This window comes from Trachypithecus francoisi, unplaced genomic scaffold (genome assembly GCF_009764315.1).
Source record: "Trachypithecus francoisi isolate TF-2019V2 unplaced genomic scaffold, Tfra_2.0 Lachesis_group15, whole genome shotgun sequence".
Lineage (NCBI taxonomy): Eukaryota > Metazoa > Chordata > Mammalia > Primates > Cercopithecidae > Trachypithecus > Trachypithecus francoisi.
This window is the reverse complement of record NW_022681460.1, coordinates 33,095,202-33,110,805: the sequence shown is the minus strand read 5'-3', so window position 1 is coordinate 33,110,805 and position 15,604 is coordinate 33,095,202. Positions and strand designations below refer to the sequence as shown.

At 39.8% G+C, this 15,604-nt stretch overlaps 1 protein-coding gene across 3 annotated transcripts in view; it reads left to right on the top strand.

The window, feature by feature from the left end:
* Nucleotides 1-15,604, top strand: part of MDN1 (midasin AAA ATPase 1) — a 190,715-nt gene that overhangs the window by 97,130 nt on the left and 77,981 nt on the right. For all 3 annotated transcript variants that reach the window (XR_004442796.1, XM_033234617.1, XM_033234616.1), the window contains exons 34-41: nucleotides 1,483-1,701; nucleotides 3,665-3,862; nucleotides 5,449-5,657; nucleotides 6,619-6,741; nucleotides 9,451-9,648; nucleotides 11,551-11,658; nucleotides 12,021-12,209; nucleotides 15,249-15,338. Coding sequence is in view for 2 of the 3 variants with exons in the window: in XM_033234617.1 (XP_033090508.1) it covers nucleotides 1,483-1,701; nucleotides 3,665-3,862; nucleotides 5,449-5,657; nucleotides 6,619-6,741; nucleotides 9,451-9,648; nucleotides 11,551-11,658; nucleotides 12,021-12,209; nucleotides 15,249-15,338 (1,334 nt within the window). In the remaining variant the exon portion in view is untranslated. The remainder of the gene's footprint in view (nucleotides 1-1,482; nucleotides 1,702-3,664; nucleotides 3,863-5,448; nucleotides 5,658-6,618; nucleotides 6,742-9,450; nucleotides 9,649-11,550; nucleotides 11,659-12,020; nucleotides 12,210-15,248; nucleotides 15,339-15,604) is intronic.

Here is a 15,604-nt window from a genome sequence, read left to right as displayed (position 1 = left end):
CTTTATTTTTAATAAATGAATCATTTTGCATTTGGTATTCATTATGTCTTTTGGGGTGATACTCTTCATTACATTTATCATAGGTTTTAATATTATGTTACTTTTTCATATTTGTTCTAAAAATACATATGTGAACTGAAAATACATATATGAACCTGTTTATCTCTGATGATCTTCTTTCTTAAATGGTCATAATTTAATTTCTATTAATGGATTAATTTTTTCATTTTTTTAAATTTACCTTGAATTTATTCTTCTCTGAAGTGTGAATCTAAGTACTGGTATTTACTGTCTAGTTGAAATAGAATTTAATTTCTTTCCTCATTGTTATTGAAATTTCCCCCTTGCTTTGTCATTTTAAGCTTTTTTTTTTTTGAGATGGAGTCTCGCTGTGTCGCCCAGGCTGGAGTGCAGTGGCACGATCTTGGCTCACTACAAGCTCCGCCTCCCAGGTTCATGCATTCTCCTGCCTCAGCCTCCTGAGTAGCTGGGACTACAGGTGTCCACCACCACCCCCGGCTAATTTTTTTGTATTTTTAGTAGAGACAGGGTTTTACCATGTTTGCCAGGATGGTCTCAATCTCCTGACCTCGTGATCTGCCCATCTCAGCCTCCCAAAGTGCTGGGATTACAGGCATGAGCCGCTGTGCCCGGTCTTAAGCTCTTTTTAAAGAGTTTTTGTTGTTGTTATCAGTATTCTTCCAACCCATTACGTTTCTTCTAATTCGCAATATATGTAGCTTTGGAGGCTATTGCTGTGCTTTATATTATAGCAGTGCTTCCTTCTAATCTTTTCTTTCTTTTTAAAATGTTCTTTGGTATTCATACTTTATAGATAAATGTCTACTATTGACTTAAGACGTTTTATAAAGTAGTCCACTCAATTTAATTGGGATTGCTTTGACTCTATATATACTGAAATATTTTCTTTATTTTGAGACAAATATTATCTGATAGGAAATTGTGATAATTAGGATATTCAACTTGATTCATGAAACAAAATTTGTGAACCCCCCCTAATGTGCTGAATTCTGATTGCTGCATAGATATAAAAAAAAAAAAAACACTTGAATGAATGGCATTGAAAAGATGACATTCTTTATTACATTAAATGGAAAAAAATACATTTATTTAAAATACAAGTAAAATTATAAGATATGAAATTTGCATATTTTCTAAAATAATTGTGATGGAAGTTCGAAACTGTGTCCTAACTCAAATCAAATGAATATTTCTCTGGGCGGTTTTCAGGTCAGTGTCTAAAACTGTAACTCCCAAGGTTTTGTTTTGTTCTTTGGATAGGGATGGACTGCTATTGATGAATCTTTTCAGAATTTGATCAAAGGTGCACACTGCTTTTGTTAGAAAAAGCATTTATGTACATTCACAGAACTTTTAGGCCACCTGTGTGCCCCAGGTTATGAACTGTTGTTCTGGGATCTCCCGCTAACAGCAAATGCTTTTTTTGTTTCTTGTGTTTAGGGTCTGACATACCTGAAGTGATGCTGGATTTCATTGACTGGCTGACCCACCAAGAGTTTGGCAGAAAGTGCATGGTCAGTATCAGAGACATCCTGTCCTGGGTTAACTTCATGAACAAAATGGGGGAGGAAGCTGCTTCGAAAAGGCCAGAGACCATCTCCACTGTGACGTCTTTTGTCCATGCTGCATGCCTGGTGTACATAGATGGAATAGGTTCAGGTATGTTGTCTGGTAGCTGGTGGGGACAAGGGGCTCGGATAGAGGGGCATAGGAAATGGAGCAAGCCCAGGCCTCTGACCCAGCTATTTTACCGAATCACTTCGCAGAACATCTCCAAAACTCAGAATGGCTTTCCTTTTGTTTGTACTCTTTGAAAAGTGGTTGGCACACAAGATACACTGCAATTTCTCAAAGCTGGTAGACCAGGTACTTAACAAACATGAAGTGGTGATTATGAGTAAAGTAAAGGCTGTTGAAATGTCTTTGCTTCTAAAGCACTGGCTTTTTTTTTTTTTTTTTTTTTTTTTAACTTTATTAAGTTCTGGGATACATGTGTTAGGAATAAAGCTTGAAATTTTAAAGACATTGAACACTTGAACAAAGGCTTTTTAGCAAAGCAATTTTGTTTTTGTGCAGAGGGGTATTTTTTTTGGCCAGTTGCCACGAGAGTACACTTGAACAAAGGGCACGAGAGCCTTTTTTTGACGCAAGTTTTGTTTCTGTATTTTTCTTTTATTGGCTGGGGTTGGGTTGTATAACTTAAACTAATTTTGATTGGCTAGACATTTGAATTTTTTTTTTTTTTTTTTGAGGCGGAGTCTCGCTCTGTCGCCCGGACTGGAGTGCAGTGGCCGGATCTCAGCTCACTGCAAGCTCCGCCTCCCGGGTTTACGCCATTCTCCTGCCTCAGCCTCCCCAGTAGCTGGGACTACAGGCGCTCGCCACCTCACCCGGCTAGTTTTTGTATTTTTAGTAGAGATGGAGTTTCACCGTGTTAGCCAGGATGGTCTCGATCTCCTGACCTCGTGATCCGCCCGTCTCGGCCTCCCAAAGTGCTGGGATTACAGGCTTGAGCCACCGCGCCCGGCCAGACATTTGAATTTTTTTAGATAAGGTGAGGATGTAAAAGAAAGTGGAGAGGAAGGGGAAGGGGTGTTTATAATGAGTTAGAAAGTTAGTTTTTTTATTTTTAAATAAGGAAAGGAATGTGAGCTGGTGTTGATAACACCTGGTGTTGTGGCATGCCTGGGCATTTAACAAAGGCAAAAAGGAGAAAAAGGAAAAGGTGGGGTTACTATGAATTAAAGAATAAAAGATCAGATTATTTGAAGAGAAACCGAATATGCAGGTTTGTTACATAAGTATACATAAGTATAAAGACTCATATGTATACATAAGTTGATATATATCAACATATCATCTAGGTTTTAAGCTCCTCATGCATTAGGTATTTGTCCTAATGCTCTCCCTCCCCTTACCCCCCATCCCCTGACAGGCCCCGGTGTGTGATGTTCCCTTCCCTGTGTCCATGTGTTCTCATTGTTCAACTCCCACTTATGTGTGAGGACATGTGGTGTTTGCTTTTCTGTTCCTGTGTTAGTTTTTTGAGGATGACCGTTTCCAGCCTCATCTATGACCCTGTAAAGGACATGAACTCATTCTTTTTTATGGCAGCGTAGTATTCCATGCTGTATATATGCCACATTTTCTTTATCCTGTCTATCATTGATGGGCATTCGGGTTGGTTCCAAATCTTTGCTATTGTGAATAGAAGCACTGGCCAATTTTTAACATGAGTGGTCATTTTTCGATAATGGGCCTGAATATTTTAAGTTTATTTTAATGTCATAAAAATCACTATGTTCTGGTTTTTCAGCCATGAAGATTTGAAATATAAATCAAAATGGTTACTAGTGCCGTATTAGGTACTATAGCTAGGCTGATTTATCATTGAGTGACTAGAGTGCTTTACTGAATGATCTGCTGCTTAATTGATAATCCATAGATTGTGGGGGATGGGTGTTAGACTTCTTTTTTAGAACTGCTTATACTAGAAATCACATTTAGGCTGCAGTTTTGCTGAGGCCTCTTTTTTCCAGGAACCTGTGCCAGAGCTCCTGCTGAATGGTGGTGAAGCTTGGTGTTGTCCTATTGCTTCATGGAGTGATCCTCTGTCTTTTAGGGGTAACTTCCTCTGGGTTTGGTACAGCCCTTTTGGCACGAAAAGAATGTCTGAAATTTCTAGTCAAGAGGCTTGCCAAGATTGTACGACTTACAGAATATCAGAAAAATGAATTGAAGATTTATGACAGAATGAAGGCCAAAGAATTCACTGGAATAGATAACCTTTGGGGAATTCATCCATTTTTTATACCAAGGGGTAAGAATGGTTTTTAAAAAACCAGTTTTCCTTTTCTATAGATCATAGATACTTGGCTTTTATTGTGACTTAGTTTTAATGTTTAATACTCATGATTATGTTTGTACTAACTGAGTTAGATTCTGACTTGGGAATAACCATAATTGTGGGAATGGTTGAAAATACATAACTGGCATGTAAAAATAGAGGGAAATAGAGACTTCAATCTATAAATAGATTGTCTTATACGGTGCTCATTTTTTTATTAGTTGGTTCCCGCATTAGGAACTTTCCTGTAGTAGAGCTCTAAACTTTACTAAGGTCGACAATAAACTTTTAAGTGGCTTGCAAAGACCTATTTAGCCTATAATGTATCTTAACTGTAGAACCTCATCATCTTTTACAGAAACAGGTTTTGTGAACCTTTGAAGGCTGGTAATGTGTCATTCCTGATCCAGTCCCTGGCATCTGACATTTAGCCTCATAGTCATAGGCACTCAGAAAATTTCTGATGGATAAGTGAATGATTAAATAGGAAATGCAGTAGTCTAGGAGATAGTGGGTTTGTGTTCTAATTCTTCCTCACTTTCTATCTAGATTGCCTCTACCAAAGATTTAAATGAGGCAGTTAGAGTAGCTACTTCTAAGGTGCTCCTACTTTTTCAGGATGTTGTTTCCATAGCAGGGTCTTCTGTTTCTTGTCCCTCCGTCCTCTCTATATTAATGATTGATGAATGCCTGAAATATATGGAGTTGCAGTGGCAATTTACTAGGGTTTCAGTGGTGAACATAACCAGTCCCGATTCCATTGCCCTTTTCCCTCTCCTCAGAGCTCCATCTCTCCTTAGCGGTATTCTCTCTTCATCCCTAATGGGCCGTATTATCTAACCGTCAAATCCCTTCTCTAAGCCGCCATCATAGGATTCAGTGCTCCTGTGTAGTAGATATATGCTAGTGGACTAGAACTGGGGTGGTAAGGGTAAGGTAATAAATGTTTTCCTAGCCTCACTCTCTTTAAACTGGTGTACAAAAACAACAACAGCAACAAAAAGCGAAAACAAAACAAAAATTTTTTCCGAGAGACAGTGACACAAATGTTAACTCTTGCAAGACCATTATTAGTCCTGCATATCAGTTAACTTACGGGTTAAGGACGTAGTCTGAATTGTTTTGGTGGCCAAAAACATTGGATGAAATTGATTATGTGGAACCATGTGGCCCATACGCCTAGCTTACACTTGGTTTTTAGGAAAGTAACTATGAAGGTAAATTGTATAAGTACATACAGAGATTCAGGGTGTAGGTTGTGAAAGGAGAGGTGTGCGTTTGCAATTAGACTTGTGTACCTATGTACATGTATGTGTATAGGAGATGGAGAGATCTGTGTAGTAGGCACAGTTGAAGAAAACGTGCTCTTGGCTATTCCTTTAAAGCATTTTATGGATCTAAAAGTGGGGAAATATTGAAATAGAGATTGAACATTTTCACTGCAAATGGTACTTCACTAACTGATAGCCCACGTGGTAGAATTTTAAAATCTTGAGTTGATGTGTACATATGATTTGGTGGTGTCCGCTTATAAGTGGCTTTGCTTTTCTCCACTTAAGGACCTGTCCTACACAGGAATAATATTGCAGACTATGCACTCAGTGCAGGGACCACTGCTATGAATGCACAGAGGCTCTTAAGAGCTACCAAACTGAAGAAACCCATTCTCCTGGAGGGTTCCCCTGGTGTTGGCAAGACAAGTTTGGTGGGAGCATTAGCGAAGGCTTCAGGAAATACCCTTGTTAGAATCAACTTGTCAGAGCAAACGGTAAGCTCGGTCATCCTACAGCTGATGGAGATAGCTATAGATAGTAATGTCTGTGTCAATTTATAGTTTCCTAATCAGAAATGGTTACATTATCAGTATCCTCAAATATTTCTTTTCTTTTTTTTTGTTTTTTTGAGACAGAATCTCATTCTGTTTCCCAGGCTGGAGTGCAGTGGCACAGTTCTCCTGCCTTACTCTCCCTAATCGCTGGGATTACAGGTGCCTGCCACCACACCTGGCTAATTTTTGTATTTTTAGTAGAGACAGGGCTTCACCATGTTGGCTAGGCTGGTGTCAAACTCCTTATGCCAAGTGATCCACCTGCTTGGCCTCCCAAAGTGTACAGGCATAAGCCATGGCACCCAGCCTGTATCCTCAGATATTTTATATCATAGTAAAAACCATAGCAACATGACCTTCCAAACTAAATCTTCTTTGGATTTGTTAATTGCTGATGCCTATAATATTAATTCTCTCTGGATGCTTTATTCTAATTCTCTTTTGAGAGAGAATTATCTACTTTGGTATTTATTGTAATATAACCCCACTTAATTTTTTGCTTAAATTTTTTTTAAAAAGTTAGTAGAAATAAAATGACTTTTAACAATCTAAGGAAAATATGGTGCAGATGACAAATCGAGAATCCTTTGGAATGGAGTTTTGCTTTCTTTTTTTTTTTTTTTAAGCCGGTCAATTAAATTCCAAGTACAGCCAATGTTGAGAACTGTTAATCTAGAGCACCAGCTCAAATTGATTAATATATGGAGCATGTTGGGAAAGTTCTTGGGGCATGTTTGGGCTCCTGGTAAAGAGGGCTGGGATTGGTTAGTTCTGTCTTGGGTGTAGAAAGGAAGAGTAGTGATGCCAGCCCAGAGTGTTTATCATTTCAGATTTAGGGTGTTAGAATCTAGTTGATTTTTAAAGTAATATTGGCTTTTGTCCATTTCTTCCCCTTTCAAAGGACATCACAGACCTGTTTGGAGCAGATCTCCCTGTTGAAGGTGGCAAGGGAGGAGAGTTTGCCTGGTGTGATGGCCCCTTACTGGCAGCTTTGAAGGCAGGCCATTGGGTGGTGTTGGATGAGGTGAGGAGCCTGTTTGTCATGCTCAAGATGATGATCATGTGTGTGAGGAGTAGGCATCCTTTCACAGCTCCATTTCACAATCCATTTCTCAGTGGAAGATCCTGCTGATGACTTTTCTCTAATGAAAAGGTCCTCTGTAGTTTCCTTTAAGAATAAGGAAGGTCACTTGGCAGAATACACAAAAAGAGACTCCTGTACATAAAACCTACAAACTCTCCCACTGGTTAAAGTTATCCTTCAGAGGAAAACTGCATCGTCACTAGTTTAGTCTCTGACAGGCTTGCTGTTTTTGCATTTATTTTAGAGGCATTTTACAAGTAGTGTCAACCACTTCATGTTTTATTAGTGCACCAGAGAGACTAAGAAAAGACATACAAAATGACCTACCAAAATGAGGAAATGATCAGTTATATGTGCATATTGGGTAAATTATCAGAAGAAAGAGCAGAGCATGAAACATGATAAATACTGAATCTCTGACAGCTGGAGATAGGGAGCTGGGTCAGTTTGGGGTATACAGTATTCGGGAAAAGGCTAGAAGTATTTGTGGAGCTGAAATGATTAGAGTGATATACATGTCACAGGTGAGACTTTGGACACAAGTTGCAACAGGTCCCCCAGGCTCAGATTCCTGGGTCTAGTCATCAGAGAGGGTGCTGCAGGACTTCTGTCTGCTGAGCTGCTTTCTGCATTTTATTCTTGGGATAACAAGGAAAGGGAATTTTTTCCTTTTTTCAGATTTTTTTTTTTTAAAACAAGTTGTCTGATAGAATATATATTAGCCAGGAAAAGAGAAAGCCTAGTTTTAAAGCTGAAGGCTACTGACCATACTGAGTATTTAGTGGAATTGCATATTTAGTGGATTTGCATTCAGGGACTACAAGACATTCTAGATTTATAAACACACTTAACAGCGGCCTTCTGTTTGGGGATATACAGAGCTGTTTGTGCTTTGTGGTGCATATGTAAACATGACACTTGAAATTCTAATACAGTATGCTCTGATTTTTGTCTATTTGCATTTTATTAACTTGTATTTTCTCAATCTCCTTTTTCTGTGTTACCAACAAACCACACATGCTTTCCATCCCTGAGCTCTGAACTGCTCATCTGGAGACCTACATTCAGCTCTTTTCATCCTGGCCCAAGAGCCCCTTGTAATTGTTATTGTTTACAAAATTGGTGGACATCAGCTGTATTGACTCCTTTTATATCCTGACTTTGAAACCTGTTGGATATTTTGTTCAGTGTTTGAGATGGGAAAATATTTAAAAAGTTAGCAAACCTTATCTATTCTCTAAATTAGTGTTATACATCTTTTTCTTTTCTTTTCTTTTCTTTTCTTTTCTTTTTTTTTTTTTTTTTTTTTTTTTAGGCAGAGTCTCGGTCTGCCGCCCAGGCTGGAGTGCAGTGGTGCGTTCTCAACTCACTGTAACCTCCTCCTCCCAGGTTCACGTGAATCGTGAATCTCCTGCCTCAGCCACTCGAGTAACTGGGATTACAGGCATGTGCCACAATGCCTAAATTTTGTATTTTTAGTAGAGACAGGGTTTCGCCATGTTGGCCCGGCTGGTCTTGAACTCCTGGCCTTAAGTGAATCACCTGCCTTGGCCTTCTAAAGTGCTGGGATTACAAGCGTGAGCCACCATGCCTGGCTAATTTGTGTTACACATCTTAAAAACTCAGATTGTGAAAATGAAATATCTGTGTATTGGCAAGGTTTTCTGCAAGTAATTACTTACAGAGTAGGTTAATATAGGTACATATAATTGATAGTTTAACTTTTGAGAAAATTTTTAACTTTAAAATGTAATTTGAGGCCGGGCGCGGTGGCTCAAGCCTGTAATCCCAGCACTTTGGGAGGCCAAGACGGGCGGATCACGAGGTCAGGAGATCGAGACCATCCTGGCTAACACAGTGAAACCCCGTCTCTACTAAAAAATACAAAAAACTAGCCGGGCGAGGTGGTGGGCGCCTGTAGTCCCAGCTACTCGGGAGGCTGAGGCAGGAGAATGGCGTAAACCCGGGAGGCGGAGCTTGCAGTGAGCTGAGATCCGGCCACTGCACTCCAGCCTGGGCGACAGAGTGAGACTCCGTCTCAAAAAAAAAAAAAAAAAAAATGTAATTTGAGCATTTATTCAGTTTAAAGATTATTGACGTGTGTGTGTGTATCTATGTAAGATACCAGCCAAAATCTCTTTAACGTACCTGGGAAATAAAGAATAGAATTGGACCAGGTACAGTGGCTCATGCCTGTAATTCTAACATTGGGAAACAAGGATGGAGAATTACTTGAGCCCAGGAGTTTCAGACCATCCTGGACAACACAGCGAGACCTTGGCTCTACCAAAAAAAAAAAAAAAAAAAGAATTAACTGGGTGCAGTGGTGCACACCTATGGCCACAGCTATGCAGCAGGCTGAGGTGGAGGATCTCTTGAGCCCTGGAGGTGGAGGTTGCAGTGAGCTGTGATTGTGCCACTGCACTCCAACCTGGGTGACAGAGTGAAATCCCGTCTCAAAAACAAAATAATAGAATGGAGACAAACCAACTCATAACTCAGCCTAAAATATAGAAGGTTATCAGTATTGTTTGAAATTCCCTTTCTGAAGATAACGCTAGCTTTTTTTGCTGCATATTATTCCCCTGCATTTTGTTTCAGTTGTACAACATATTTGAGACAAATATATGTACTTTCTTCTTTAAATAGCTTAACCTGGCTTCTCAGTCTGTATTGGAAGGACTCAATGCTTGTTTTGACCACCGAGGAGAAATCTATGTACCTGAGTTAGGAATGAGCTTTCAAGTGCAGCATGAAAAGACGAAGATTTTTGGGTGTCAGAATCCCTTTAGACAAGGAGGTGGGAGGAAAGGCTTGCCCAGGTCTTTCCTTAACAGATTCACTCAGGTAAGATTTGCTGTTGCCATAGAGACCAAATATAAACTGTGAGGAGATAAGACTACTATTATGAAGCCTTTAAGGATGTTCACTGTGAGAATTAGAGAGGAACAGCTTAACAATCCTCTTTCTTGTCCTTATATGATCAATATTAATGTGACTGATTCCCATCATTGCTTCTGTCCTTCATCTTTTGCCCTGGAAGACTGGATGTGTTATCAGCTGGAAGAAAGTAAGGTCCACAGCCTCTTCAGGATTCTGTTACTGCACTCTGGGATGAAGTCCAATCTTGGACCTTTTCACTTGTCCCTCTGATCTATTGAAATATATAAGAAACATTTTTACTGAAAAGAATGCATTTTAACTAAAGAAAAGTAAGAAGGAACAGAAAACTACCATGAAGAATAAAAATCCACTGTTCCCCATTCAGTCATTATTAGCATTTTGGTATCTTATGCCTTTATTCTTCTTACTTGCAGAGGGTTACATGTGTATGTGTATGCTTACTTGTTTTAACATAAGTTTTTCAGAGTTTGGCCAATCCAGAGGTTTGGAAATGCCTCTAGATTTCTTTAGTGTCACTGTCCCTTATGATTAAGAATTGGCTGAGTGTCTTTTAAGAATGTTTTATTGGCTGGGCGTGGTGGCTTATGCCTGTAATCCCAGCACTTTGGGAGGCCAAGGCAGGTGGATCACCTGAGGTCAAGAGTTCGAGACCAGCCTGGCCAATATGGCGAAACCCCGTCTCTATTAAAAATACAAAGATTAGCCAGGTGTGGTGGCGGGTGCCTGTAATCCCAGCTACTCGGGAGGCTGAGGCAGCAGAATCGCTTGAACCTGGGAGATGGAGGTTGCAGTGAGCTGAGATTGTGCCATTGTACTCCAGCCTTGGCAACAGAACGAGACTCCATCTCAAAAAAGGAAGAATGTTTTACTGAGAAAACTTTCAAACATATGGAAAAGTTTGATGACTTTTATAGTGAATACTCATATCTACCACCCAGATTTAAAAGCATTTTACATTATACATAGGAAATTTTTTTTTTTTTTTTTTTTTTTTTTGAGACGAAGTCTCGCTCTGTCACCCAGGCTGGAGTGCTGTGGCCGGATCTCAGCTCACTGCAAGCTCCGCCTCCCGGGTTCATGCCATTCTCCTGCCTCAGCCTCCTGGGTAGCTGGGACTACAGGCGCCCGCCACCTCGCCCGGCTAGTTTTTTGTAGCTTTTAGTAGAGACGGGGTTTCACCGTGTTAGCCAGGATGGTCTCGATCTCCTGACCTCATGATCCGCCCGTCTCGGCCTCCCAAAGTGCTGGGATTACAGGCTTGAGCCACCGCGCCCAGCCTATACATAGGAAATTTTTAAGAACATCTATCTTTTTTTTTTTTTTTTTTGAGATGGAGTCTTGCTCTGTCACCCAGGCTGGATGGAGTGCAGTGGCGTGATCTCGGCTCGCTACAGTCTCCTCCTCCCAAGAGCAAGCTATGCTCCTGCCTCAGCCTCCTGAGTAGCCGAGACCACAGGCGCATGCCGCTGTGCCCAGCTAATTTTTGTATTTTTAGTGAAGACAGGGTTTCATTGTTCTAGTTGGGATGGTCTCGATCTCTTGACCTCATGATCCGCCCGCCTTGGCCTCCCAAAGTGCTGGGACTACAGGTGTGAGCCACCCCACTGGGCCTCTTTTTTTCTTTAATTCACTAGAATTCTAGACCTTAAAAGCAAAACCTCTACTCTGCTGTATTTAGAAGATTTTGTGATTCTTTATTCTCAAAACATAAATTTCTATAACTGAAAATTATCTTTCTCATGTATTGTTATTTGGTGTTAAAGATTTTACATAATAAGACATGGAGTTATTTCTAGTGTTAAAGAGAAACAGAGGCATTTCTTCATGTTATTTTTGGATTTCTAGGTCTTCGTTGATCCTCTTACAGTAATTGACATGGAGTTCATTGCCAGTACTTTGTTTCCAGCCATTGAGAAAAATATTGTTAAGAAAATGGTTGCTTTCAATAACCAAGTAAGTACCTACATGTATTAGTTTCTTTTTTTTCTGACTGTATTTGAACAAGCATTTTTTCAACATAGGATTCTACCAAATTATCAAGATCTCTAAATGAAATTACTTTGAATTCTACAGGTTTCTAGTGGAAGGCACACTACATAGTGGAGGCATCCAGTAATTCATTTCTGTTGTGACTACCAGTGTTAATGCTTAGAGGATATGCCAGGCATCTGGAAGTCTTGAGAAAGAGGAATCTGAATCAAGCCTGTTAATTTTTGTTTCAGATTACGTATGCTTTTGTAGTACATTCTTAGTACTTAATGCGGTGCCTAGTAGCAAGCAGGGCATGTTTCCCAATCAGGATGTTTTCTTTCTAGATTGATCATGAAGTGACTGTTGAGAAGAAGTGGGGGCAAAAAGGAGGACCCTGGGAATTCAACCTCCGGGATCTTTTCCGCTGGTGTCAGTTGATGCTGGTTGACCAGTCCCCTGGGTGTTATGATCCTGGTCAGCATGTGTTTTTGGTCTATGGTGAAAGAATGAGAACCGAAGAAGACAAAAAAAAGGTGAGTTTCACACTTGGTATTTGTATTTCTTTCCACCTGAAAGTTGATTTCCTGTGGGTGAGAAAGGACTTGCTCACACTAATAGCAAGCCTTTTTTTTTTTTTTTTTTTGAGACTGAGTTTCACTCTTATTGCCCAGGCTGGAGTGCAATGGTGCAATCTTGGCTTGCTGCAACTTTGCCTCCCAGGTTCAAGTGATTCTCCTGCCTTAGCCTCCCAAGTAGCTGGGATTACAGGCATGAGCCACCAGGTCCAGCTAATTTTTTTTGTATTTAGTAGAAACGGGGTTTCATCATGTTGGTCAGGCAGGTCTCTACTCCTGAACTCAAGTGATCCACCCGTCTCAGCCTCCCAAAGTGCTGGGATTACAGGCACCACGCCCAGCTAGCAAGCCTGTTAAAGCTGCTTCAAAATTTAAAAGTTAAAAGAACAGACTAAATGTTTTCCTACCTTGGAGTCTCGCTATATAGAGTACCTTGCTTTAGAGGACATAATTTGCTTATCTATCCAAATCCCCATGATCACAAACCTTAAAGCAGTATTGCCCTCCAGTAATAAAGAACTAAGTCTTCATCATCATTACAAGCACCAATGTGAGAAGCAGGAGGAGGCAGACAGGCGATACTCAGTAGAAGAGGAAGGTTTTCTGTTTTGTTTTGTTTTTAAATAAATGTCAAATTACAAAGCATTTTATCTAGAAAGTGTAATCATGTAAAGGAAGAAGATTCTGCGTTTAAGTGAAAATAAAAATACCTGTTTGTAAAACTAGAATTCCCACTGTAAGGAATTGTAATAATGTGTGCATTTTAGTTTGTGGTATGTAAAATTCTGTCTCGCTGAATGTGCACAATAGCTGTAGGCAGGAGGTGCTGTCATGGCATCTTAAAGGTGAAGATCCAAGGCTTAAAGTTATGGAGTGTCACAGGTAGCAGAGCCAGCTTTCCAGTTTAGGCCCTCTCCAGTTTGTCTGCTGTTTCCTTCTAATAAATTTCACTGTTTTAAAATAAAGGAATAGATACATAGATGCCCGCACTAGAAGCAGTAACCTCCTTGTTGAAATGTGAAGATGTGGCTGGCCCACAGCACACATGACTTTCACAGCCCTTTCATTCTGCTTCCCATTCTGTTTGTTCTTATTTTTTTGAGGCAAGGTCTCACTTTGTTGTCTAGGCTGGAATGCAGTGGCACAATGCCGGCTCAATGGAGCCTAGACCTCCTAGGCTCAAGGGTTCCTCCCACCCCAGCCCACTGATAAGCTGGGACTATAGGCACATGCCACCACGGCCTGGCTAATTTGTTTTTACTTTTAATAGAGATGTGGTCTTGCCTTGTTGTCCAGGCTGGTCTCATACTCCTGCACTCAAGCAATCTTGCTGCCTCAGTCTCCCAAAGTGCTGTGATTACAAGTGGAGTGAGCCACTGTTCCCGGCCACCCAGATCTTCTTTAGTGTGGTATTCAGAAACTAATTACACATAACTCATTTATCATATGTAGGTGACTTTCAATCATTCGATTAGGAGAAAGTCTTAGTAGTTTTTAATAGCTTTATTGATATATAATTCACATAATCAGCTAGTATGTTAATTTCTTCATCCACTTATTATAGTATATTATGACCAAAACATGTGCCAGTTGTTGAATGATTGATTCGTCAGGTGCTGGGTCACTGTGGTATGTGGAAGTTTTCCATCACTCTTCCGATTCAGGGTTATTGTAATGGACCTTACAGGTGTTTTCTAGCGGGGGAGACAAGGTCAAGAAAAATAATATCATAGAAGGATAAAGTCTGTAAAAGCTAGAAGAGTCCAGTTGAATTGAATTTTGCTTTTATAAAACTAAACTGAAAAACTAGACTGGGAATTTTTTTTGAGACAGAGTCTTGCTCTGTCACCCAGGCTAGAGTACAATGGCGTGATCTTGGCTCACTGCAACCTGGGTTCAAGTGATTCTCCTACCTCAGCCTCCCCAGTAGCAATATTTGTAATTTTAACCCTCTGGTAGAACATCAGGGGTTGGAGGTTATATCCTTTAGTGTGGAACATGAGGTCATATATCACCTGGACTCATAGGTAGGTGACAGGAACACTTTCCTATGCTGCTTTTAGTCTCACTACTGCCATTGTTTGACACTGATTATTATTTTATCTATATTATTTTTATTTTCTAACTTCATTGCAGTATTCAATTATATGAGTATTGATGCTTTTTAGAAATACTATTTTGTATGCTTTTTTTTTTTTCTGGCTCTAATTTTCCCTACTTTTATGGGCTAAATTAATGTTTTTTATATACCTCTATCCCCCTCCACCATTACTCTTAGATTTTTTAGAGATCCAAAATGAAAGAGAGTTAACGAAACATTTTCTAATAGCACTACTGCTAACGAAAGGATAACAATGTAAATAATTGGTTAGAGGAATAAATTTGGTTTTCGTATCTACATAAATGTTTGGAGGTATAACATGTTTTTGGAGGCTGACTGGCTTAGATTTAAAATCGGTCACTAACCATGGGCAAATTCTGTAACTCTTGTGAGTGCTGTTATCTATATAAAATGGACATGATAACTATTTTGCATGGGTATAAAGATCAGAAATAATCTACCAAAGTACTTAATACAGTGTTTGGTACATAGGAGATGGTTATTGAGTAGTCGTTTTTCTTTATAATCTTTGTATTACCGTTCTATCTTCTTTTTAGGTAGTATCTTCAATGATGAAAGCAAACAGGTCTTTTTTGTCTCTAGATTTCGATATTACAGCGTCCATGGCTTCAGTTTAATTTATGGTGCATTCTCACTGGAATCTCAGATAGTTTGGAATATGACTGCTATGTTGTCAATCTCAAATTTACTTTCATTCCAAAGAATTAAATAAATGCATTCGATCCTTTTTATAAGAGAAAATTCAAAAGGATAAGGGAATTGTGGCCAGTGTTTTTAGAATGGTGACTCTTACCACTGTGCTTGTTTTCTAGCAAGTTTGCCTAAGAATTAGGTGGAGTGATTTGTGTTTTTATTGCATTGTCTTCTTCCTTTAGGTCATTGCTGTGTTCAAGGATGTGTTTGGTTCAAATTGCAAGCCATACATGGGAACCAGACTATTTCGTATCACTCCGTACGATGTTCAGGTAAGGAGACTAAAATAATCCTTTATCCTTTGACTTTTTTTTTTTTTTTTTTTTGAGACGGAGTCTTGCTCTGTCACCCAAGCTGGGGTGCAGTGGCTGGATCTCAGCTCACTGCAAACTCCACCTCCCGGGTTTACGCCATTCTCCTGCCTCAGCCTCCCGAGTAGCTGGGACTACAGGCGCCCGCCACCTCACCTGGCTAGTTTTTTGTATTTTTTAGTAGAGAGGGGTTTTCACCGTGTTAGCCAGGATGGTCTCGATCTCCT